This window comes from Lagenorhynchus albirostris, chromosome 2 (genome assembly GCF_949774975.1).
Source record: "Lagenorhynchus albirostris chromosome 2, mLagAlb1.1, whole genome shotgun sequence".
In the NCBI taxonomy this organism is placed as follows: Eukaryota; Metazoa; Chordata; class Mammalia; order Artiodactyla; family Delphinidae; genus Lagenorhynchus; species Lagenorhynchus albirostris.
Window position 1 is genome coordinate 167795441 of NC_083096.1, and position 25436 is coordinate 167820876.

The 25436-nt window shown below is 42.5% G+C and overlaps 1 protein-coding gene across 1 annotated transcript; it reads left to right on the forward strand.

Annotated features, from left to right (window-relative positions):
* The first annotated feature begins 3528 nt into the window (after positions 1–3528).
* Positions 3529–25436, forward strand: FUCA1 (alpha-L-fucosidase 1). Its single transcript, XM_060141108.1, has 8 exons — positions 3529–3958; positions 8713–8847; positions 15961–16098; positions 17789–17894; positions 21331–21531; positions 22822–23012; positions 24354–24453; positions 24678–25436. Exons 1-8 carry the CDS (start codon positions 3570–3572, stop codon positions 24816–24818), a joined length of 1401 nt encoding a protein of 466 aa, XP_059997091.1. The 5' UTR covers positions 3529–3569; the 3' UTR covers positions 24819–25436.

Consider the following 25436-nt stretch of genomic DNA (forward strand, 5'->3'; position numbering starts at 1 on the left):
CGGAGCCTGTGCTCCGCAACGGGAGAGGCCACAACAGTGAGAGGCCCGCGTACCGCAAAACAAAAAACCAACAACAACATAGTGATTCAACGTTTTTATAGATTATACTCCCTTTACTTATTATAAATATTGGCTATATTCCCTGTGATGTACAATATATCCTTGTAGCTTATTTATTTTATGCATAGTAGTTTGTACCTCTTAACACCCACCCCTATCTTGCCCCTCCCCCTTCTCTCTCCCCACCGGTAACCACTAGTTTGTTCTCTATATCTGTGAGTCTGTTTTTGTTTTGTTATGTTCATTCATTTGTTTTATTTTTTTAGAGCCCACATATAAATGATAACATACACTATTTGTGTTTCTCTGTCTGACTTATTTCACTTAGCATAATACCCTCCAGGTCCATCCATATTGTTGTACATGGCAGGAATTTATTCTTTTTTAATGACTGAGTAGTATTCCATTTCATATATATATATATATATATATATATATATATGTATGTATATCACATCCTCTTTATCCATTCATCCCTTGATGGGCACTTACATTGCTTCCATCTCTTGGCTGTTATAAGTAATGCTGCTATGAACATTGGGATTCATGTATCTTTTCGAATTAGTGTTTTCATTTTCTTTGGATATATGCCCAGGAGTGGAATTGCTGTATCATATGGTAGCTCTATTTTTAGTTTTCTGAGGAACCTCCATACTGTTTTCCATAGTGGCTGCACCAATTTACATTCCCACCATCAGCGTACAAGGGTTCCTTTCTCTCCACATCCTTTGCCAACATTTGTTGTTTGTGTTCTTTTTGATGATGGTCATCCTGACTGGTGTGAGGTGATATCTCATTGTGCTTTTGATTTGCATTTCTCTAATAAGTAGCAATGTTGAGCATCTTTTCATGTGCCTGATGGCCATATGTATGTCTTCTCTGGAAAAATGTCTATTCAGGTCTTCTGACCATTTTTAATCAGGTTGTTTTCCTTTTTTTATATTGAGTTGTATGAGCTGTTTATATATTTTGGATATTAACCCCTTATCAGTCATATCATTTGTAAATATTTTCTCCCATTCAGTAGGTTTTCTTTTCATTTTGTTGATGGTTTCCTTTGCTGTGCAAAAGCTTTTAAGTTTAATTAGATCCCATTTATTTTTGCTTTTATTTCCTTTGCCTTAGGAGACAAATTCAAAAAAATATTGCTACGATTTATGTCAGAGAGTGTTCTGCCTATGTTTTCTTCTAGGAGTTTTATGGTTTTCCATCTTACATTTAGGTCTTTTCTCTTGGTGTCTTCTTTTAAGGACACCAATCATTGGATTAAGGCACACTGTAATCCAGTATGACCTCATCTTAATTTAACAAATTACATCTCCAAAGACTCTACTTCCAAAGAAGGTAACATTCACAGGATTCAAGCAGACATGAAGTTTTGGGGGACATGCTTCAACCCAGTACAGCCCCCAAGGACAAATTTCAACCCTCTCTTACAGCACATCTCATGGACTGTGTTAAGTGGGAGTCACTGGCTTGTCTTCCCCCACAAGATGAGCTCCATGTTTATCTCTCAGTTCCCAGCGTTACGTGAAGACCCAGCATAGAGTCTTAAAGGGGCTGATCAACATCTGTGGCTGAGCTGCTTCTGAAAACTGAGCTGCTTCTGAAAAGCTTTAGATTACATTTTGGAAAATCGAATTTTATTTTAACCCAAATTTTTGTAAGGCAAAGAAATTGGATGATTTTTTAAAGGTGGATATGTGGCTCCTTAAATTTGGGGCATGCCTTTCTTTATTCATTGGTGGGGTCCTATCTCATTTCAGCAAAGAAAATGCCCAAGTGCCTGGCATAAATTGATACTCAGTAAACATCTGTTTAATGAATAAAACTAGAGTTTTAAACTAGAGTTTAAAAATCATTGAATTAAATGCACTTCCACACTTTCTTCCTCTCTCCTTTCACAATCACACTCTATTTCTGCTTAGAGTTTATGGAGGGGGAGAGCAAGGGAGAAAGGGGACCTCAGGTATCACAGAGAACTGCTCTCATTGTTTAGATGAGGAAGTGGGACCAGAGAGTGGACAAGACTCGCCCAAGGAGACCCAACAAGGTGGCATCCAATGCAAGAAACCTAGGTTTCCCAACTTCCAGTTTTTCCACCCTATTGCAATGCCTCTCACCTGCCCCTACAGATTTACATTTTGATTATGAGGCTAAGGAGAAATGAAGGTCATGGTGTCCTATTTTATCTCCCCCAAGATGAGTTCTGTAACATCAGAGACCATTACCCTGATCACTACAAGATGTGTACGAATGTTTTTGTTGTTGTTGTTTTGTTTGTTTGCTTGTGTTAGGTGTCTGGGCTTGCTGTTGTGGACAATATTACAATATAATCTTGCAGAGGAAGTAACGGAAAATAAAGAAAATGACTGTTCATTCAGCAACAGCCACTGTGTTTCTTTATCACTCCTAGAATGAGGAAGTGCTTGCTTCTGTCGACATAGCTTTTGTCAGTTTCTCTTGCACCTCCTGGGGTGCAAGAGAGAAGCAGCATTTGAGAGACATAGATTCTGCATCTGGATACCTGGGTTCTGGTCCCACCTCTGATCCAAACTAGTTGCATGATCTTGGGCAACTCCAATCCCCTCTCTGGGTCTCAGTTTCCTCTTCCATAAAATGGTAAAGGTAAAGAAGGGGATAGTGTCGAGGGTCTCCAAAGTTCCTTCCAACTCTTACCTGCAGCAGTTCTCACTAATATGTAGGTACCAGCTGTGCCACGGGGGAGTCATTAGACTTCCCACACCTGACAGCCTCACCGCCTGTTTGCGCAGGCACAGCCTCTACCAACTGTAGAGGAATTTGGTGACCTCCCTACCAGACAAGGTTCACACAAGGCACTCTTTGGGCCTGAGGCTCTCGAATTTCTCACGCTGTTACTCTAAAAATATTCCTTCGTCGTAGCCTGTGCATGGGTCTTGTTTTTCCAACTAGATGTTAAGCTCTTTGAATTGCCTCAAAATTCCCAAAGCAAGTTCAAAAAATATTTATTAGACAGGCAAAATGGTCACACCTGTTCTTCCTCTTTCAGCGCCCACTTTCCTCCCACCTCTCCCCTTATAATGCTTCTTCCCATCGTCCTTCTGCCCCGTCATTTCTGCCAGGGCTGTTACAATGCCCGTCCATCTGGTATTCCTGCCTCCTGACTTGTTCTTCCATACTACAGCTCAAAAAGTCCCCCACAGCTGCCAACGGCAAAATGGACCAGTCCCAGTTCTCTGCACACACCGGGCCTTCCACACCCCCTCGATTTCACCGGCAGTGAATTCCAAAGTTTTCAATCATCGGTCACACCCCCATCCTCCTCGCACCTTTCTCCCTTTGAGAGCCAGTGGTGGTAGGGACCGCCCACCAGGAGGGGAAGACGCTCGGTAGCCAAGCAGCCTGGGTTGACCCACCCCTTTTCCTTCCGAGCCAATCATTAGTTAGGGTGGGCGGGGCCACGCGCCCCGCACTTGCGCGTTCAGTGGCGACGGTGCGGCTCCAAGACGGCTGTGCCAAATCCCGAGATGAAGTTGCGGGTGGTGGGCGCGAAGCTGTTGCTGCTGCTGGTGCTCGGCGCGGTGCGGGCTCCGCCCTGCACCCACCCTCCGCGCTGCACCGACCCTCCGCGTCGCTACACCGCAGACTGGCCGAGTCTGGACTCCCGGCCGCTGCCGGCCTGGTTCGACGAGGCCAAATTTGGAGTGTTTGTGCACTGGGGCGTGTTTTCGGTGCCGGCCTGGGGAAGTGAGTGGTTCTGGTGGCATTGGAAGGGCGAAAAGCTGCCACAGTACGAGAGTTTCATGAAGGAGAACTACCCGCCCAATTTCACCTATGGCGACTTCGGGCCAAGATTCACTGCGCGCTTCTTCCACCCGGACAGCTGGGCCAACCTGTTCGAGGCCGCCGGGGCGAAGTGAGTGCCGCCGCGCGGGGCGGGCGGGGCTCCCCTTCCCCGGCTAGGGCTGACCCGAGCGCCGGGAGGGGGCTTAGGCAGGTGAAAACCGAGCGGGGAAGGCTAGGCGACTTGCCGGGTCACACAGGTGTCCGTCTGACTTAAGATACCGGGGGTACTGTGTTTTGCCTCCTGAAGGATACAGAATTGAATATGGCACGCCTGATCCTAAGAAGGTGCGTCTGGTTGAGGATTAGAAGGAAATAAAGGTTTCCGGTTGGTGATGGACTGCAAAGCCCACAGTGTCTGCACCTGAATATTGAGAAGACTGAGCTAAGTGATACCTAATGTCCCTTCCGGGTCAACAAGGCAATCAGGATTGCAGGATTTTAAGCCGGTGGTATGGAGTCTGATCCTAGTTCAGCTGTGAACTTGAACAAGGCATTTTACCTCCCTACCGCCTCCTTCCATGGTTGTAGACAGGGATTGTGTTCCTCCTTTCAGCTTTAATATGTCCCGAAGGGAAGGGAGTTCTGGCGTGCAGTGTATTTGGGCAACAATACAGATTCTCTTTCAGCTGCTCTTCTCAATGCCTTGCACATAGAGAGTGCTCAAGAAATGTCAGAATCGTTTTGAGAACTGTTGCAACTTGCTTGTGAATGGTTCAGAGAACTGAAAGTGCAGAGAGAGCACTGGGGCTGGGAAGAGAGAGGCAAGGACTCACAAGGTTGTTGAAGGCTGGGGCTAGTCCTGAAGGAATCATCCTTGAAGACAGGATGTTGCAGGTATTAAGTCAAGGAATGATGACTCTGAGGCTGCTGGGCAGGAAGTGGGTTGGAGGAGAGTACGAATGAAGGCAGGTAGGTTTCCCGCCTCCTGGCTTAGGGCAGTCTTCCACCCTTACTTTGTCTCCTCACCTGTCTTCCAGGTTTTAGTTTCTCTTGGACTTTAAGTTCTCTTGTACTAAATAGAAATTACAACTGACATTTAGTGTTTGCAATTAAGTGTATGGGAATATAAGCCTTGAACAAACAAAGGAGGAGTTCATTGTCTTCCAGAAGCCTTAGAAATCCATAATTTTCAAATGAAGAAGTTAAAATCTGGGAGACATCCTTTGTCCAGGACAAGATGCCCTTGCTATGGACAAGATGACTGGCCCAGACAGAAGAAGGGAACTAATGTCCTAGACTCCAAATCCCGTGACTCTAAGGTGAAGGTTCTTTCCACCACACCAGAGGTCTGCAACCATGGCCAGAGGGATTGGTCCTCTGCCCATTTTGGTGAGTTTCTTGAGATGAGAAGGATTTTTACATTTTAAGGGGTTGTTTTTAAAAAGTAGAAGAAGAGGGGCTTCCCTGGTGGCACAGTGGTTAAGAATCCGCCTGCCAATGCAGGGGACATGGGTTCGAGCCCTGGTCCAGGAAGATCCCACATGCCACAGAGCAACTAAGCTGTGCGCCACAACTACTGAGCCTGTGCTTTAGAGCCTGCGAGCCACAACTACTGAGTCCGCGTGCTACAACTACTGAAGCCCGCGCGCCTAGAGCCCATGCTCCGCAGCAAGAGAAACCACCGCAATGAGAAGCCCGCGCACCACAATGAAGAGTAGCCCCCGCTCACCGCAACTAGAGAAAGCCCGCGTGCAGCAATGAAGACCCAACACAGCCAAAAATAAATTAATTAAAAAAAAAAGTAGAAGAAGAGTATGCCACAGAGAGGACTGTGATCCACAGAGTCTGAAATACTGTCTAGACCTTAAAGTCTTGAGCACTCCACATCGGCCAGTGATTAAATTGTCACATGTGAGCACCAGCTGTTTTTCTGCCATAAAAGTAAATGAAATGGTGAGTGATTTGCTTGTTATTTCAACACTTGCCTTTTCTCCCCTCTGTGAATGAGAGGCAATTCATATGGGCTTGGTAAAACAAACAGCTTAATTTTTTTTTTTTTTTTTTTTTTTTGCGGTACGCGGGCCTCTCACTGTTGTGGCCTCTCCCATTGCAGAGCACAGGCTCCAGACGCGCAGGCTCAGCGGCCATAGCTCACGGGCCTAGCCGCTCTGCGGCATGTGGGATCTTCCCGGACCAGGGCACGAACCCGTGTCCCTTGCATCGGCAGGCGGACTCTCAACCACTGTGCCACCAGGGAAGCCCAGGGACTGCCTTTTAAAGTTCTTTTAATATTGGAAAATGCCCCTGGCAACCTAGAACCCCAAGAGTTCAACACCAAAAGCATCAAAGTGGTCTACTTGCCCCCAGACACAACATCTCGAATTCAACCTCTAGATCTTTGGGGGTCATAAGGACCTTTAAGGCTCATTACACATGGTACTCTATGAAAAGGATTGTCAATGCTGTGGAAGAGAACCCCAATATAGATAACATCATGAAAGTCTGGAAGGATTACAGCACTGAAGATACCATTGTTGTTATAGAAAAAGCTATGAAAGCCGTCAAGCCCCAAACAATAAATTCCTGCTGGAGAAAACTGTGTCCAGATATTTTGCATGACCTCATGGGATTTATAACAGAGCCAATCAAGGAAATCATGAAAGAGATGTGGATACGGCAAAAAAGATGGGGGAGGGGGGAGGGGGGAGGGCTTCCCTGGTGGCGCAGTGGTTAAGAATCCGCCTGCCAAAGCAGGGGACACAGGATTGAGCCCTGGTCTGGGAAGATCCCACATGCCGTGGAGCAACTAAGGCCACGCGCCACAACTACTGAAGCCCTCACACCTGAAGCCCGTGCTCTACAACAAGAGAAACCACCGCGATGAGAAGCCTGCGTGCCGCAACAAAGAGTAGCACCCGCTCACCGCAACTAGAGAAAGCCCGTGCGCAGCAACAAAGACCGAATGTGGCCAAAAAAAAAAAAAAAGATGCAGGGTGAAGGGTTTCAAGATGTGGATCTTGGAGAAATTCAGGAGCTAATAAACATCACACCTGAGGAATTAACAGAGGACAGCTTGATGGAGATGAGTGCTTCTGAGCAAGTGCAGAGGAAGGAGATGTAGAAGAAGCAGTGCCAGAAGAGAGATTGACGTTAGATAATCTAGCAGAAGGATTCTGATTACTCAAGACAGCTTTTGACTTCTTTTACCACATGGACCCTTCTATGATATGAGCACTGAAACTAGAGCAAACAGTGAGGACTTCCCTGGTGGTCCCGTGGTTACCCCTCCAATGCAGGGAGCACAGGTTTGATCCCTGGTCTGAGAACTAAGATCCCACATGTCAAGCAGTGCAGCCAAAAAATAAAAACAAACAAACAAAAAAAGCAAATAGTGGAAGAAGGATTGGTATCATGTAGAAGTTATTTTTAGAGAAATGTAAAAACAGAAAAGGCAGACAGAAATTGCAATGTATTTCCATAGCATTACACTGAATTCCTGCCTCTCCTGCCTCCCCGTCCACCTCTTCTGCCTCTGCCACCCTGAGACAGCAAGACCCACCCCTCCTCTTCCTCTTCAACCTACTCACCATGAAGACCTTTATGATGATCTACTTCCACTTAATGAACGGTGAATAATCATTATGCCATACAGTTAATAAATGTATCTGCTGTGTGAGTATGTGTCTTCATGTGAAAACCTAAGAACTGGATGGCAAGAACTGTATGAAACGTTTTTGTGTCATCATCATCGTTGTCATTGCCTGAGTATGCATCACGTAGAACATCATATGCAAGATTGGCATGGAAGTGAGTAGCCAATCCTTACATAAGCATATGGTAAGTGACACAATAAAAAATTACCAATGTATCAGTTTTCTTACTGTTTTAAAACTTTGCTTTCAAAGAATTACATTACCATACAGTATGCCCTCCCCTCTACCCTCTCATAATTGGATAAACTGTGTATCGGCCTATCATCACAGGCAAGTGTGTTTTTTTTTAATGTAACAATGTTTCCAATACTGTGTTATGAATAGGAGTATAATACCATAGGCCATAAAAATTTTATAATGATTCATTCATTAGTGTATCGGCTAGGCTATCATGAAGCAATCATATCGATTACACTAGGCTACTGAAAAGCAGTCATATTGCTGCTTCTTTATTATCAATGCACAAATTGTTATACCTACAAATAAATATGAATTTCTTTTTCACATTAGCTTTTCACTTTTTATATCTAGTTTTAATAATAATTATAACATCTGCAGTGTTTTGTATCATGTAAGATAATATTGATGTAGGTACTGACAGGTGGTTCCTCTTGTAAACAGACAATGTAAACTTATAGTATCAATAAATACAGTACTATAAATGTATTTTATGATTTTCTTAAAAACATTTTCTTTTCTCTAGCTTACATTATTGTATTAACACAGTACATAATACATATAACCTACAAAATGGGTGGGGTTTTTTGTTTGTTTGTTTGTTTTTGTCCACACTGCATGGCATGCAGGATCTTAGTTCCCCGACCAGGGATCGAACCTGTGCCCCCTGCATTGGAAGCTCAGAGTCTTAACCACCGGACTGCCAGGGAAGTCCCCCAGAATGGGCATTAATCAATCATTTATGTTATTGCTAAGGCTTCCAGTCAAGAGTAGGCTATTAGTAGTTAAGTTTTCGGGGAGTCAAAAGTTATACATGGATTTTCTTCTGCACAGGGGGTTGGCACCCCTCACCCCGACGTTGTTCAAGGTTCAACCATACATTTCCTGTAGTCAAGTTCTCCCAACCATTTTAAAAGCCCCAGGCGTACCAGGTAAGTTCGTGCCGGTGGCCCACTGCCCACTTCCTTTGTTCATATGGTTTCAATGTCGACAGGTACGTAGTCCTGACAACAAAGCATCATGAAGGCTTCACCAACTGGCCAAGTCCTGTGTCCTGGAACTGGAACTCTGAGGATCTGGGGCCCCATCGTGATCTGGTTGGTGAGTTGGGAACAGCCATCCGAAATAGGTGTGTGTCCACAGATGATTACTCCATCATCACTTTTGATCTAGCCATCCAATGTGCCGTGCCTTCTCTACTCTTGTGTGTTTTCTAAGTTTGCATTTAACCAGTACCTTGAAGGGCTTCTGGCCTTAGCAGTGTTTGATGCTTGGCAGTTTTCATATGACCAAAGGTGACACCATCAGAGAAGTTCACAGCCCTGTCTGCTTAGGTGAAGGATACCCAGCGTAGACCCCAATGCTTCATTTGCCTTCTGCAAAGGATTTTTTCTGGAAAGGCTACCAACCCCAGGCCTTTTCCAGTATCTGATGGGGGCCACGGTTGGGCCTCTCCTCTCTCTATCCTCCTTAGCTGTCAACACAGAGCTTTGCAGGCATTCAGGGAAGGGTTAGATGAATAGTAGATCAAGAGAGAACTGAAAAGGGCAAAAAGTGAGATAAGGAGCCACCCTGTTGATTCTAATTAATGTTTTCTAATATTTGCCACTTAATAAAAAGTAACTTCCCAGGATCAAAATGCTGGGAAATGGCAGAGGTGGGATTTGAACCCAGGTATTTTGGGTTTGGATCCTATATTTCTGGGTATGTTTGCCTCTAAGGAGGAAAAGTGGTATTTGTGTCATGCCCAATCTCAGCTCTGTTGTGATTTGGCAAACTTGATGTCCTATTTAAGGGGTAGACCAGCTGCCTGTTTGTATAAGTAAAGTTTGACTGGAACACAGTTGTGCCCATTCATTTATGCATTGTCTCTGGCTGCTTTCAAGCTACAATTGCAGAGCTGGGATAGAGATCGCAAGGCCTGCAAAGCCTCAAATATCTGGTCCATTGAGAAAGCATTTGCTGACTTATGTCACCGGTTAAATATTCAGTTTCCCACTGCTGTGCTCTGCTAATAGTCCTGCTGTAAGACTCTGAGGTGTTGATTAGATCTGGACTCTAAGATCCTTGATTTTTACCTTCTTTCTTTAGTCCGTGAATCACGTGATGAAATACTTAACTTCAATTGTTTCTGTCTTATCTGTGCCATTGCAATATTACATTTACTTCTTACTTGTATTATAGCATTTCCAAAACACTCACTATTCTTAACTCAAAACAAGCTTTATTGTATATGAAAATAGGTCACTTTAACCGTATTTCATTTGGGGAACGTTAAGAACTATTTTTTTTTTTTTAGAATTTTATTTTTTTATACGGCACGTTCTCATAAGTTATCCATTTTATACATATTAGTGTACATATGTCAATCCCAATCTCCCAATTCATCGCACTACCTACCCGCCACTTTACCCCCTTGGTGTCCATACGTTTGTTCTCTACATCTGTGTGTCTATTTCTGCCCTGCAAACCGGTTCATCTGTACCATTTTTCTAGGTTCCACATATATGTGTTAATATACGATATCTGTTTTCTCTTTCTGACATACTTCACTCTGTATGACAGTCTCTAGATCCATCCACGTCTCTGCAAATTACCCAATTTCGTTCCTTTTTATGGCTGAGTAATATTCCACTGTATATATGTACCACATCTTCTTTATCCATTCGTCTGTCGATGGGCATTTAGGTTGCTTCCATGACCTGGGTATTGTAAATAGTGCTGCAATGAACATTAGGGTGCATGTGTCTTTTTGAATTATGGTTTTCTCTGGGTATATGCCCTGTGGTGGGATTGCTGGGTTATATGGTAATTCTATTTTTAGTTTTTTAAGGAACCTCCATACTGTTCTCCATAGTGGCTGTATCAATTTACATTCCCACCAAGAGTGCAAGAGAGTTCCCTTTTCTCCACACCCTCTCCAGCATTTGTTGTTTGTAGATTTTTCTGATGATGCCCATTCTAACTGGTGTGAGGTGATACCTTATTGTAGTTTTGATTTGAATTTCTCTAATAGTTAGTGATGTTGAGCAGCTTTTCATGGGCTTCTTGGCCATCTCTATGTCTTCTTTGGAGAAATGTCTATGTAGGTCTTCTGCCTATTTTTGGATTGGGTTGTTTGTTTTTTTAATATTGAGCTGCGTGAGCTGTTTATGTATTTTGGAGATTAATCCTTTGTCCGTTGATTCGTTTGCAAATATTTTCTCCCATTCTGAGGGTTGTCTTTTTGTCTTGTTTGTAGTTTCCTTTGCTTTGCAAAAGCTTTTAAGTTTCGTTAGGTCCCATTTGTTTATTTTTGTTTTTATTTCCATTACTCTAGGAGGTGGATCGAAAAAGATCTTGCTGTGATATATGTCAAAGAGTGTTCTTCCTATGTTTTCCTCTAAGAGTTTTATAGTGTCCAGTCTTACATTTAGGTCTCTAATCCATTTTGAGTTCATTTTTGTGTATGGTGTTAGGGAGTGTTATAATTTCATTCTTTTACATGTAGCTGTCCAGTTTTCCCAGCACCACTTATTGAAGAGACTGTCTTTTCTCCATTGTATATCCTTGCCTCCTTTGTCATAGATTAGTTGACCATAGGTGCGTGGGTTTATCCCTGGGCTTTCTATCCTGTTCCGTTGACCTATATTTCTGTTTTACGTGCCAGTACCATACTGTCTTGATTACTGTAGCTTTGTAGTATAGTCTGAAGTCAGGGAGTCTGATTCCTCCAGCTCCGTTTTTTTCCCTCAAGACCGCTTTGGCTATTCGGGGTCTTTTGTGTCTCCCTACAGATTTTAGGATTTTTTGTTCTAGTCCTGTAAAAAATGCCATTGGGAATTTGATAGGGATTGCATTGAATCTGTAGTTTGCTTTGGGCAGTATAGTCATTTTCACAATATTGATTATTCCAATCCAAGAACATGGTATATCTCTCCATCTGTTGGTATCATCTTTAATTTCTTTCAACAGTGTCTTACAGTTTTCTGCATACAGGTCTTTTGTCTCCCTAGGTAGGTTTATTCCTAGGTATTTTATTCTTTTTGTTGCAGTGGTAAATGGGAGTGTTTCCTTAATTTCTCTTTCAGATTTTTCATCATTAGTGATAAGAATGCAAGAGATTTCTGTGCATTAATTTTGTATACTACAACTTTACCAAGTTCATTGATTAGCTCTGGTAGTTTTCTGGTGGCATCTTTAGGATTCTCTATGTATAGTATCATGTCATCTGCAAACAGTGACAGTTTTACTTCTTTTCCAATTTGTATTCGTTTTTGTTTTGGTTTTTTTTGCCGTACACGGGCCTCTCACTGTTGTGGCCTCTCCTGTTGCGGAGCACAGGCTCCGGATGCGCAGGCTCAGCGGCCATGGCTCACGGGCCTAGCTGCTCCGCGGCATGTGGGATCTTCCCGGACTGGGGCATGAACCCGTGTCCCCTTTATCGGCAGTTGGACTCTCAACCACTGCGCCACCAGGGAAGCCCTGTATTCCTTATACTTCTTTTTCTTCTCTGATTTTCGTGGCTAGGACTTCCAAAACTATGTTGAATAAGAGTGGCGAGAATGGGCATCCGTGTCTTGTTCCTGATCTTAGAGGAAATGCTTTCAGTTTTTCACCGTTGAGAATCATGTTTGCTGTGGGTTTGTCGTATATGGCCTTTATTATGTTGTGGTAGGTTCCCTTTATGCCCACATTCTGGAGAGTTTTTTATCATAAATGGGTGTTGAATTTTGTCAAAAGCTTTTTCTGCATCTGCTGAGATGATCATATGGTTTTTATTCTTCAGTTTGTTAATATGGTGTATCACATTGATTGATTTGCCTATATTGAAGAATGCTTGCATCCTTGGGATAAATCCCACTTGATCATGGTGTATAATCCTTTTAATGTGTTGTTGGATTCTGTTTGCTAGTATTTTGTTGAGGATTTTTGCCTCTATATTCATCAGTGATATTGGTCTGTAATTTTCTTTTTTTTTAGTATCTTTGTCTGCTTTTGGTATCAGGGTAATGGTGGCCTCATAGAATGAGTTTGGGAGTGTTCCTTCCTCTGCAATTTTTTGGAACAGGTTAAGAAGGATGGGTGTTAGCTCTTCTCTAAATGTTTGATAGAATTCACCTATGAAGCCATCTGGTCCTGGACTTTTGTTTGTTGGAAGTTTTTTTTTTTTTTTTTTGCAATACGTGGGCCTCTCACTGTTGTGGCCTCTCCCGTTGCAGAGCACAGGCTCCGGACGCGCAGGCTCAGCAGCCATGGCTCACGGGCCCAGCCACTCCGTGGCATGTGGGATCTTCCCAGACCGGGGCACGAACCCGTGTCCCCTGCATCGGCAGGCGGACTCTCAACCACTGCGCCACCAGGGAAGCCCTGTTGGAAGATTTTTAATCACAGTTTCAATTTCATTACTTGTGATTGGTCTGTTCATATTTTCTATTTCTTCCTGGTTCAGTCTTGGAAGGTTATACCTTTCTAAGAATTTGTCCATTTCTTCCAGGTTGTCCATTTTATTGGCATAGAGTTGCTTGTAGTAGTCTCTTAGGATGCTTTGTATTTCTGCAATGTCTGTTGTAACTTCTACTTTTTCATTTCTAATTTTATTGATTTGAGTCCTCTCCCTCTTTTTCTTGATGAGTCTGACTTATGGTTTATCTTCTCAAAGAACCAGCTTTTAGTTTTATTGATCTTTGCTATTGTTTTCTTTGTTTCTATTTCATTTATTTCTGCTCTGATCTTTATGATTTCTTTCCTTCTACTAACTTTCGGTTTTGTTTGTTCTTCTTTCTCTAGTTCCTTTAGGTGTAAGTGTAGATTGTTTATTTGAGATTTTTCTTGTCTCTTGAGGTAGGCTTGTATTGCTATAAACTTCCCTCTTAGAACTGCTTTTACTGCATCCCATAGGTTTTGGATCGTCATGTTTTCGTTGTCATTTGTCTCTAGGTATTTTTTGATTTCCTCTTTGATTTCTTCAGTGATCTCTTGGTTATTTAGTAACGTATTGTTTAGCCTCCAGGTGTTTGTGTTTTTTACGTATTTTTCCCTGTAATTTATTTCTAATCTCATAGTGTTCTGGTCAGAAAAGATGATATGATTTCAATTTTCTTAAATTTACTGAGGCTTGATTTGTGACCCAAGATGTGATCTATCCTGGAGAATGTTCCGTGCGCACTTGAGAAGAAAGTGTAATCTGCTGTTTTTGGATGGAATGTCCTATAAATATCAATTAAATCTATCTGGTCTATTGTGTCATTTAAAGCTTGTGTTTCCTTATTAATTTTCTGTTTGGATGATCTGTCCATTGATGTAAGTGAGGTATTAAAGTCCCCCACTATTATTGTATTACTGTCAATTTCCTCTTTTATAGCTGTTAGCAGTTGCCTTATGTATTGAGGTGCTCCTGTGTTGGGTGCATATATAGTTATAATTGTTATATCTTCTTCTTGGATTGATCCCTTGATCATTATGTAGTGTCCTTCCTTGTCTCTTGTAACATTCTTAAAGTCTATTTTATCTTATATGAGTATTGCTACTCTGGCTTTCTTTTGATTTCCATTTGCATGGAATATCTTTTTCCATCCCCTCACTTTCAGTCTGTATGTGTCCCTAAGTCTGAAGTGGGTCTCTTGTAGACAGTATATATATGGATCTTGTTTTTGTATCCATTCAGCAAGCCTGTGTCTCTTGGTTGGAGCATTTAATCCATTCACGTTTAAGGTAATTATCAGTATGTATGTACCTATGACCATTTTCTTAATTGTTTTGGGTTTATTTTTGTAGGTCCTTTTCTTCTCTCGTGTTTCCCACTTAGAGAAGTTCCTTTAGCATTTGTTGTAGAGCTGGTTTGGTGGTGCTGAATTCTCTCAGCTTTTGCTTGTCTGTAAAGCTTTTGATTTCTCCATAGAGTCTGAATGAGATCCTTGCTGGGTAGAGTAATCTTGGTTGTAGATTCTTCCCTTTCATCACTTTAAATGTATCATGCCACTCCCTTCTGGCTTGTAGAGTTTCTGCTGAGAAATCAGCTGTTAACCTTCTGGGAGTTCCCTTGTATGTTGTTTGTCGTTTTTCCCTTATTGCTTTCAATAATTTTTCTTTGTCTTTAATTTTTGTCAGTTTGATTACTATGTGTCTCCACGTGTTTCTCCTTGGGTTTATCCTGCCTGGGACTCTGCGCTTCCTGTACTTGGGTGGGTATTTCCTTTCTCATGTTAGGGAAGTTTTCAACTGTAATCTCTTGAAATATTTTCTCGTGTCCTTTCTCTCTCTCTTCTCCTTCTGGGACCCGTATAATGTGAATGTTGTTGCGTTTAATGTTGGCCCAGAGGTCTCTTAGGCTGTCTTCATTTCTTTTCATCCTCTTTTCTTTATTCTGTTCTGCAGCAGTGAATTCCACCATTCTGTCTTCCAGGTCACTTATCCATTCTTCGGCCTCAGTTATTCTGCTATTGATTCCTTCTAGTGTATTTTTCATTTCAGTTATTGTATTGTTCATCTCTGTTTGTTTGTTCTTTAATTCTTCTAGATCTTTATTAAACATTTCTTCCATCTTCTTGATCTTTGCCTCCATTCCTTTTCCGAGGTCCTGGATCATTTCACTGTCATTATTCTGAATTCTTTTTCTGGAAGGTTTCCTATCTCCACTTCATTTAGTTGTTTTTCTGGGGTTTTATCCTATTCCTTCATCTGGTACCTAGCCCTCTGCCTTTTCATCTTGTCTGTCTCTGTGAATGTGGTTTTTGTTCCACAGGCTGCAGGATTGTAGTTCTTCTTGCTTCTGCTCACGTTAAGAACTATTAATAAATCTTATATGAAACAATAAACCTATACTAATTAATTCAGCTACACAGAAAATGTTACTAATGATTATTTAAGTGATAAGATTTTAGTTATTCTTTATACTTGTCTCTATTTTCTAGTATCTCTTCCATATGTGTTCTTACGATTGACAGAAAACATTTTTTAATAGGACTACATGTTATTGAGATAATTGACTTAAAAGACAAAAGATGGTTTAAATGACATTTGGTGTTAAGATATTTATGTATGAAAATAATTTGTTATGTGTATTATCAAAAGCATAGTAAGCCCAATCATTTTGCTTAAGTGAATGATGAGATAATTTAAGGAAAAGGTTGTGGATCCTGCCCCTCTGCATGCCCTATGGATAAGTTTCACTGAGACGTAAAAATGCTGCAACTGATTTTTCTTAAAATAAATTATTTTTTCTTTGCTTAATGACAGTTGCTGTCCTGTTTTTCTGTTTAAGGAACATACGCTATGGACTCTATCACTCACTGTTAGAATGGTTCCATCCTCTCTACCTACGTGATAAGAAAAATGGCTTCAAAACACAGCATTTTGTCCATGCAAAAACAATGCCAGAGCTATATGACCTTGTTAGCAGGTACAAAACAGAAATTTTTTTGGCCTTATGACCTTCAGCAATGACACCTGAGCTTCTTATAGGATACTGTTAAGTTGACGGGAAGGGGAAAAGGGGTAGGACATCAAAATAGTAAAAGTAGTGGTTGTGTTAAGACAAAATATATTTTTTCTTCCTACTTTTCAGAACTTTCATAATATGGTCATATTGCCTCTATAAATTGAAACAAACAAAACTGAGGATGGTAGTAAGTCAAAACTTCAGTTCCCTCCTTACATGCTATTTTCTTTGTCTGGACCTTGAAGAAGGGCAACATAGTCTAACGGACCCTGAAGAGGATTTGGCATCTGGCAGATTTGTATTTGAATCCTGGCTCTAGTTACTTACAGACCTTAAACAGGTCACCCTTCTGAGCCTCAGATTCTTACTCTGTGAAGTGGGGATAATAATGCCTTCTGTGTAGGGCTCAGCATAGTATGTGAAAAGTATTTGTCACTATGCCTGGTACAGAATAATGGTGTTGTTATTGCCATTATTCTTAAAATGATGACTTTCACTTTGGCATTTGTCCCTAGTCTTCACCACGTTTTATTCTGAGTTTGCCCTTCTTGCTTCTGGGGCCTCCTAGAGGATGGTGGACCTTTAAAGATTAAGAGGCAGCCATCTCTGCCTGGACTCCCATTGTAGACCAGAAGACAAAAAAAACTCCTTGCATCCAGATGACTTCTCTAAGGAAATAGTACAGTTGTAAGAGATCAGCATAGGCTTTAAGTCAGAAATCTAGTTCTTTTTTCTTACTGACTGTATAGCCTTGAAAAAACGACTTCATCTTTCTAGAACTCAGTTTCTTTATCTGTTTATACATCACAGGGTTGTCTTGAGAGTGAATGAGGTAATGAGTATAAAGTGCCTAGTACAGTTTCTCGTACACAGTGGAACACAGACCAGCAGTGCTTCTCTCACCTCTCAGACAGGCAGTCATTTTCCTGGAATCAAGCTGCTATCCTAAGTAGTTACGGAGTACAGCACACGATTAGGCATCAGGCAGACTTGCATGTGGGTTCCAGCTCCTGTTACTTACCAGCTTTGTCACCTAAAGCAGAGTACCCTACTGAGCATTAGGTTCTAGCTTTCTAAAGTGGGAATAATAATGCTTACCTTATAGTTATAAATACACACACACACTCACACCTCATAGGGCTCAGAGTAATAATATGTGAAAGATGCAACTGTGGCTCAAGTGAATTCAATAGATTTTCATAGTCAAAGTTTTGGGTAGTTGTCCCCAAAAATGCATTTGGCGGAACAGTTCAAGCTCTAATACATCTTAAAAGCAGAAACATTAATCCTATAGTTCTGGACCACCACTCTTTTCATTGGAATTAGTTGCCGGAAGGAAACCAAATTGTATACACACTGATTACAGCTCTACTTTTTAAGTTAAGACATTAAAAAGAAAAAGATTAGGAAGAAATACACCAAAGTGCTGTGTATTAAACAGTGGTTGTGTTAGCTAAGGGGCTTGTGTGTGTGTCTGTGTTGTCATTTTTGTCTCTTTAGTTTTCCACCTTCTCTGCATTGCAGTAGTCTTTTGGTACTTTCCAAATAGGAGAAAATTAATTTTTAAATATTTGTTGCAAAGATAGATCCGTAAGACTTTACTATGAATGAATTCAGAGAGTAAACATTGTTCTCATTGCTTGTCTCTCAGGTACAAACCTGACTTGATTTGGTCTGATGGAGAGTGGGAGTGTCCTGATACTTACTGGAACTCTACAAATTTTCTTGCTTGGCTCTACAATGATAGCCCAGTTAAGGTACATGATTATATGACTTATCTCTTATTTTTCTGTTATGATAAAAAAAAATGTGAGGAACCGAGATCCGGAGTAATAACAATAATGACCACAGCAACAATAGTAAATAGTAATATCAACGTGGGCGTGGTAGGGATCGGGGAACTTAGTGGATGTTAAAGGTTTCTCCATTAATTCTTTTTTGGCCCCTTACTTGGAGTATAATCTTTCTTCTTCTCCTTTTTTTTTTTTTTTTTTTTTTTTTTTGCGGTACGCGAGCCTCTCACTGCTGTGGCCTCTCCCATCGCGGAGCACAGACTCCGGACGCGCAGGCCCAGCGACCACGGCTCACGGGCCCAGCCGCTCCGCGGCACGCGGGATCCTCCCGGACCGGGGCACGAACCCGCGTCCCCCGCATCGGCAGGCGGACTCCCAACCACTACGCCACCGGGGAAGCCCTCTTCTTCTCCTTTAATTCTTGATTTTTACTAGATAGTTTTAAATCTTCTTAAATTTAAGTAGGCTAGAAATAGTATGGAGAAGTCCCAGACCACCATAGAGAAAATAAACTATTAAGTAAACAGACATTATAAATAAGAAAACCACCCCAAAAATTAATATAAAAAACATGTAAAATTAAACGATAAGAATAAAATGTGAATATCTATGACTTCACCTACTCTTATGTTGATTATGTAGTTTAACTCTTAAGGGGAAATTTCATTTCCCTTATATTCCAAATTCTTTTTTTTTAAAATTAATTAACTTATTTTATTTTTTTGGCTGTGTTGGGTCTTCATTGCCAACCCCAGCTTTCTCTAATTGAGGCAAGCAGGGGCTACTCTTGGTTGCGGTGCATGGGCTTCTCATTGCGGTGGCTTCTCTTGTTGTGGAGCACGGGCTCTAGGCGTGTGGGCTTCAGTAGTTGTGGCACACGGGCTCAGTAGCTGTGGCTCACGGCCTCAGTAGTTGTGGCTCATGGGCTCTAGAACACAGGCTCTGTAGTTGTGGCGCACGGCCTTAGTTGCCGTGGATGGCATGTGGAATTTTCCCGGGCCAGGACTTGAACCTGTGTCCCCTGCATTGGCAGGCGGATTCTTAACCACTGTGCCACCAGGGGAGTCCCTCCAAATTCCTGAGGGAACTTTGCCTACCTTGTCCTCTCCCCCATAATCAACACTATTACACTGCACGATAGCTACCCATTTAAAGTTTGTATTTCAATACACTTACAAAGCAGCAGACATCTTAATCTTCACTATAGCAAATTTCAAAAATTTTACATATTCTAGATTTGTTGTGGATTTTAAAGAAAAATCTAAGTGTAAGACCAGTTTGAACTGAGCTTTCTTGGTAGATTCATAAACCTCTAAGGATCTCATTGGGTAAATATTACTAAATTCAGAAAATGGAGAGAAAGAAAAAAGGAAGGATCCTATGTGACAAATTGAAGCAAATTCAGATTGGTTTTCTGGGACTTGCAAGATGTGTGGGGACCTCTAGTGGCACAGTATTGTGCTTCTTCCCCGATGGTCCTCAGGCTGGGGTGGCTCCGTTGTGGATCCTTGGGTGGGACACCACAGACCCCGTTCTACCCACTCTTGTTCTGAATGCTTTCTCACGCATTGGGAAAGAGGGTTGTTTTGGAGATACACTCATGTTAGGAAAGTACTTTTAGGAGAAATAGTCCCTTCTCCTTATTCTCCATTCTCTCTAGTTCCCACGTGGCTCACTCCTGAGCTCTCCGCAGGTGTTCCCTGGGAGGTCACCTTCCCCGTCACCCTATCTAAAATTGCAGCATGCCCCTGTCACACTGTATGTCTTTCTTTGCTTTATCTTTCTCTTACCACTAAGATATTGATACTGGCCTAACATATTTCAGATATCATTTGCCTCTTTACTATCTGTCTCCCTCACTGAAGTGTCAGCTTTGTGAGGGCAAGCGTTTGGGTCTGTTCACTGCTGTGTCCCCAACCCCACGAACAGTACTTGGCCCAGTTAGGCGCATAGTAAGTATTGGTGCAATGTAAACTAAATCTGCCTCCTGGCAATTTATATTCTTTCCTGGAAGAAGCAAGAAACACTCCTGGATCGGTGTTCCCTGTTTATGTTCATCCCTAACTCTGCTGTGATGTCACATTATAATTTTTCACATATCTGTCTCCTCAGCTACTCTCTGCTGGATTTCTGAGGGCAAGAACTGTGTTTTTTTTACCCTAGATAACCCAGTATGAGCCTCATAGTAGTATTTTTTTAAAAACACTTATTTATTTATTTATTTGGCTGCATCAGGTCTTGGTTGTGGTGCACAGGCTCAGTAGTTGTGGCACGTGGGCTCTCTAGTTGTGGTGTGCGAGCTCTAGGGCACACGGGCTTAGTTGACCCACAGCACGTGGGATCTTAGTTCCCCGACCAGGGATCGAACCTGCATCCCCTCCATTGGAAGGTGGCTTGTTAATCACTGGATGGCCAGGGAAGTCCCTTATAGTAGTAGTAAACATTTACATTAGGTTATTCCATGTAAGGATTTCTCAAAGTTCAGCAAAACCTTGAGGGAAGGGAAAAGAATGTTTGATTTTTTCTTACCTAAGTAAAGAAAGTCAGGGTTGTATAGTGGAAAGCATCCTGGGCTGGGTTTAAATACCTGATTCACAGGCCCAGCTTTCTGAAACTCTGCCTGGGGTTGTGACCTCGGGCAAGTCTCCTCTCCATTTCTCCTCTGATAGAATAAGTGGTTTACTAGATTATTTAAACAGGCCATTCCAGCTCTGACATTACACATTGCTAGGCCAGGGTTTCTCAGCCTCGGTACTATTGACATTCCGGGCTGGATATTTCTTTGTTGTGAGGGGACTGTCCTGTATGTTGTTAAGATGTTTAGAAGCATCCCTGGTCTCCACCCACTAGGTGGCAGTAGCACCCCCCCACCCCCGCCCCAGTTGTGACAACCAAAACAACTGTCTCTAGATTTTGCTAAAAGTCTTGTCCAGGGCAAAATGGCCCCCAGTTAAGAAACACTGCTCTTGGGCTTCCCTGGTGGCACAGTGGTTAAGAATCTGCCTGCCAATGCAGGGGACACGGTTTGATCCCTGGCCCGGGCAGATCTCACATGCCGCAGAGCAACTAAGCCCGCGCGCCACAACTACAGAGCCTGTGCTCTAGAGCCCGTGAGCTACAACTACTGAGCCTGCGTGCCACAGCTACTGAATCCCGCACACCTAGAGCCTGCACACCACAGTGAAGAGTAACCCCCGCTCTCCGCGACTAGAGAAAGCCCGCGCACAGCAATGAAGATCCAACACAGCCAAAAGTAAAATAAAATTTTAAAAAAAGAAACACTGCTCTCGACTAAGTCTGCTTCTTGCTTCCAAGTAAGCACCTAATACATCAAACTGTGTTACGTAAGGAACCTAAGTGATTTTACCCCTGATGACCCCGGTACTCCTTCCTCCTTTAGGATGTTGTCGTAGTAAATGACCGATGGGGTCAGAACTGTTCCTGTCGCCATGGAGGATACTACAACTGTCAAGATAAATTCAAGCCAGAGACCTTGCCAGATCACAAGTGGGAGATGTGCACCTCAATAGACAAGCTGTCCTGGGGCTATCGTCGCAACATGGCAATGGCTGACATCGCAAGTGAATCTCAAATCATTTCGGTAAGAGTACCTGTGAGGTAGTGATTTGTTAACTACCTTCTGACTAAGAGTGGTGGAAGCACTGTGGATGGAAGTGCAGGCTGATAGATCCCTTTAGGGTTATTGAACACACTCATAAAACCTGTCCTAAGGAACTAGGTATAATTAAGAAGAGTTCTGTACAGAGATGTTCTTCCCAGGATTATTTTCAGTTTGACATTTGGGTTGTTTCAATTTCTTGCAACCATAAAGGAGTAATTACATAGATTTAGGGATTTTCCTTAACTATTAAAATGTTTCTGAATGTAACATGGATTAATGCTTAGAGGGTTGGTGTAGTATCACAACTATATAGAATTAACTGCATAGGAAAAACACCAAAAGGAAACATCAAAAGTTAATGGTGTGGGGCTTCCCTGGTGGCGCAGTGGTTGAGAGTCCACCTGCCGATGCAGGGGACACGGGTTCGTGCCCCGGTCCGGGAAGATCCCACATGCCGCGGAGCGTCTGGGCCCGTGAGCCATGGCCGCTGAGCCTGCGCGTTCGGAGCCAGTGCTCCACAACGGGAGAGGCCACAACAGTGAGAGGCCCACGTACCACCAAAAAAAAAAAAAGTTAATGGTGTGGTGTCTTTGGGGTACTGTAACAAAACCTCCTTTTTAAAGTATTCTGTATGTAGCCTTAATTTTTCTGGGCTGCCTTGAAGTGCTACCGTTTGAGGTCACACTAAAACACACACGCGTCTCCCTCCAAAAATCTTAAAGAACATATCTCTTTACAGCATGTTTTCCTGAAGGGGCAACATACACACTTATATAGCCCACCACATACAAAGTGCCCTGAAATTCATCAGATCTTTTCTACCTCCCCAGAGTCTCCACAGCAGCTGCTCTAAATCTGTCCTCTCTGATCCCTGTTTTCTCTCTGGATGGCTCCATGGGATTCCTTCATGGCCAAGTGCTTTGTTTTCAGTTCCCTGCTCACAGTCTGTGCTTCTGACACACGACCCTTCCCACTGCACACGGCACCACAGCAGGTGCCGGTTCATAGGGAAGTGCCTGTGATACTCCCTGGAATTCGAGTTAATATATTTCTCCACCTTGTGGCAGGATTTTAAAATTTTCTCACATAAGCCTATCCTGCTTTTATAACGACAAAAATATATAGTATTTTTCCAAAGGGTAAAGGCTATTCACAAAACAGAGGGAGAATGTAGCCTAGATTCCTTTTCTTCCCTTCATCTGTGTGTTCTAAGCATTTCTCCAGTCTTGACATTCAGAGCTGGGATTTCCTTGTTTCTTTTCTCTCCAGGAACTGATTCAGACAGTAAGTTTGGGAGGCAACTATCTTCTCAACGTTGGACCAACTAAAGATGGACTGATTGCTCCCATCTTCCAAGAAAGGCTTCTTGCTGTTGGGAAGTGGCTGAGCATCAATGGGGAGGCTATCTATGCCTCCAAACAATGGAGGGTACAATTGGAAAAAAACACGACCTCTGTGTGGTGAGTCTAGTCTTCTGTTACGTGCAGGAGTGGGATGTGGCCCCACCCTGAGCTGGCATCTCCTTGGGTCCACAGTGGTACAAGCCAGGCTGGGAGTCATCTTGAGGAAATGCAAAAGCGGTCCTTTTGCTATTAAATTTGTGCCCAGGTTTATGTTTTAGGCCCCAGGGTATCTTTGACTAGTAAGGGAGGCCGAAGGCTTGGTGAAAAAAGAAAGAGCTACAAAGTGTCAGTCAACTTGCTTGACAATGTTACCCCACCTCCTAAAAATACTAATAGCTGATATTTGCACGACATTCACAATATGCAGGCTTCCCTCTAAATTCTTTCCCCTAATTTCATCCCCTCAATCATCCCACCAAGTTGATACTATCATTATCAGGTTACAAGTGAGAAAGCAGACTCAGGGCAGGAATATCACTTGCCTAGAATTACAGCGCTACTAAATGGAGAAGTCATGATTCATACTTGGATTGTGGATCTAGTTATTTGATCTTGCGCTTCAGTGTCTTTCAACGGCAAGATGGGGTGATGATACGTAACTTCCTAGAGTGTGAGGGTTAAATGAGATAACATATGTAAAGTATCATCAGAGTGCCAGGCACAAACTAACTGCTCAGTGAAAGACCTCTGTAAATGTTATACCAGAGAGCAGGGGTCTCTGGGTCAGGGGAAACACGTTCATCCTTCCGTTCTGGATGAGTTTCTATGTAGTGATTTTCACCCTCTTCTTTAAGCATGGTGAAATCTCAGAACAACAAGCTTGTCTTGGGAATTCCCTGGCGGTCCAGTGGTTAGGACTCTGCGCTTTCACTGCCATGGGCCAGGGTTCGTTCCCCGGTTGGGGAACTAAGATCCCGCAAGCTGTGTTGGGTGGCCAAAAATTAAAAAATAAAAAAAAATTTTTAAATTAAAAACAAAAACCCAGATTTGTCTTCGTTGCACACCTTGCCCTTGTTATATCCTTGACTTTTCATATGGATTTGGAGTCAAAGAATGAGTTGAATGATGAGGCAAATGGCTTCAGTGTGAGGTAACTAGTATAAGAGTTACAAATTTTTTAAAGAAAACTTAGACACAACTCCTTTAGGATGTTGTGTAGTAAATGACCGATGGGGTCAGACCTGTAGAGAGAGAAAATGGAAGATATCACCAGAAAGAATCTTCCAGGGCTGCTTTCTTCCCACAGACCTTAATTGGTATCGAGTTATTAGTGCTTCCTTGTAGCAGTGACAGACTGAAGGTCTTGGAATTGGTGGATAATTGAAAGGGGAACGTATAAGGTCATGTGGCAGGGTAATAAGCCAGGTATCTTTGACAGTGATGTTTCTTTTTTCCCAGGTATACCTCAAAAGGATCAGCTGTTTATGCCATTTTCCTACACTGGCCAGAAGATGGAATCTTAAGCCTTAAATCCCCCATAACTACTTCGACTACAGAGGTAAAGAGCCTCAGTCAGTCTTGTCAGAGATGTAACTTTTTGTAAAGGAATTGGCAAGTCTTCTCTAATTCTTCCTTCCTTCCCCAGGTTTCTCCAATATTTATTCCCCTTTTGGACTGTCTTCCCTGCCATGGCCCAGCATAGTTGTTTCTCACCATGTTCAGGCCACATTCTGTGCCCATCAGTGCATTAATGTTTTTTCCATTCCCTTTTGCTTTCTGCAGGTAACAATGCTGGGAATCGAAAAGTATCTGAAGTGGTCCCCAAATCCAGGTAAAGGTCTCCTCGTGTACCTGCCCCAGTTACCACCCTCTGCTCTTCCGACTGAGTTTGCTTGGACTGTAAAGCTGACAGGAGTGGAGTGATCATTGGAGTTCAACCAGAAAGGGACACTGCCTACACTTTGACTTTCCTCTTACAGTACCATCACTGTAACAAACTACTCTTGTCTACTCACACATCTCTTTTCCAACGCATTTTAATAAAAGGAAGGAATTACGTTACGCTGATGTCTCACAGGATCAAAGATCTGAGATCGATTGCTAGCATCTCTCTCTCTGATCAGCAGAAGGGATTGAGCAGTTAAGCTCATCCTAACTTTGGGAATTATCTACGATGGAAACTTCACTCCATTCTGTGTTTCATAACCTGCTTGTTTACTCAAATGACTTCAGATCAAGAATAAGCCAAGTCATCCCGTTGCCTATGGGAGGAGCTGAAAAGGATTTGGCAAAATCCACCACATGCTATTTATTTAGCATCAAATGTGACCAGTTACTCCCACCTACCCCCAGGAGCAGGAGATCCTGGAGGGGAAGGAAAGTGCTTCCTAGGCTGCTAATAATCAGCTTCTTAGAAGTTTCCAAAGCAAACTAAGAGCTCTGAAATTCAGTCTGTTTACAGTGATACTATGAAGAAAATGAATGTGATTCTGCCCTGCTTTCTTTAATACAATCAAATAAATAAATTTGTACATCAAATTA

What these genes read in the sequence shown, in the direction of transcription:
- FUCA1 (XM_060141108.1), top strand. Translation starts at nt 3,570, where the DNA reads ATGAAGTTGCGGGTGGTGGGCGCGAAGCTGTTGCTGCTGCTGGTGCTC. An exon ending in TTCGAGGCCGCCGGGGCGAA is followed by an intron (nt 3,959 to 8,712) that starts GTGAGTGCCGCC and finishes CAATGTCGACAG; the next exon opens with GTACGTAGTCCTGACAACAA. An exon ending in AAAAACACGACCTCTGTGTG is followed by an intron (nt 23,013 to 24,353) that starts GTGAGTCTAGTC and finishes CTTTTTTCCCAG; the next exon opens with GTATACCTCAAAAGGATCAG.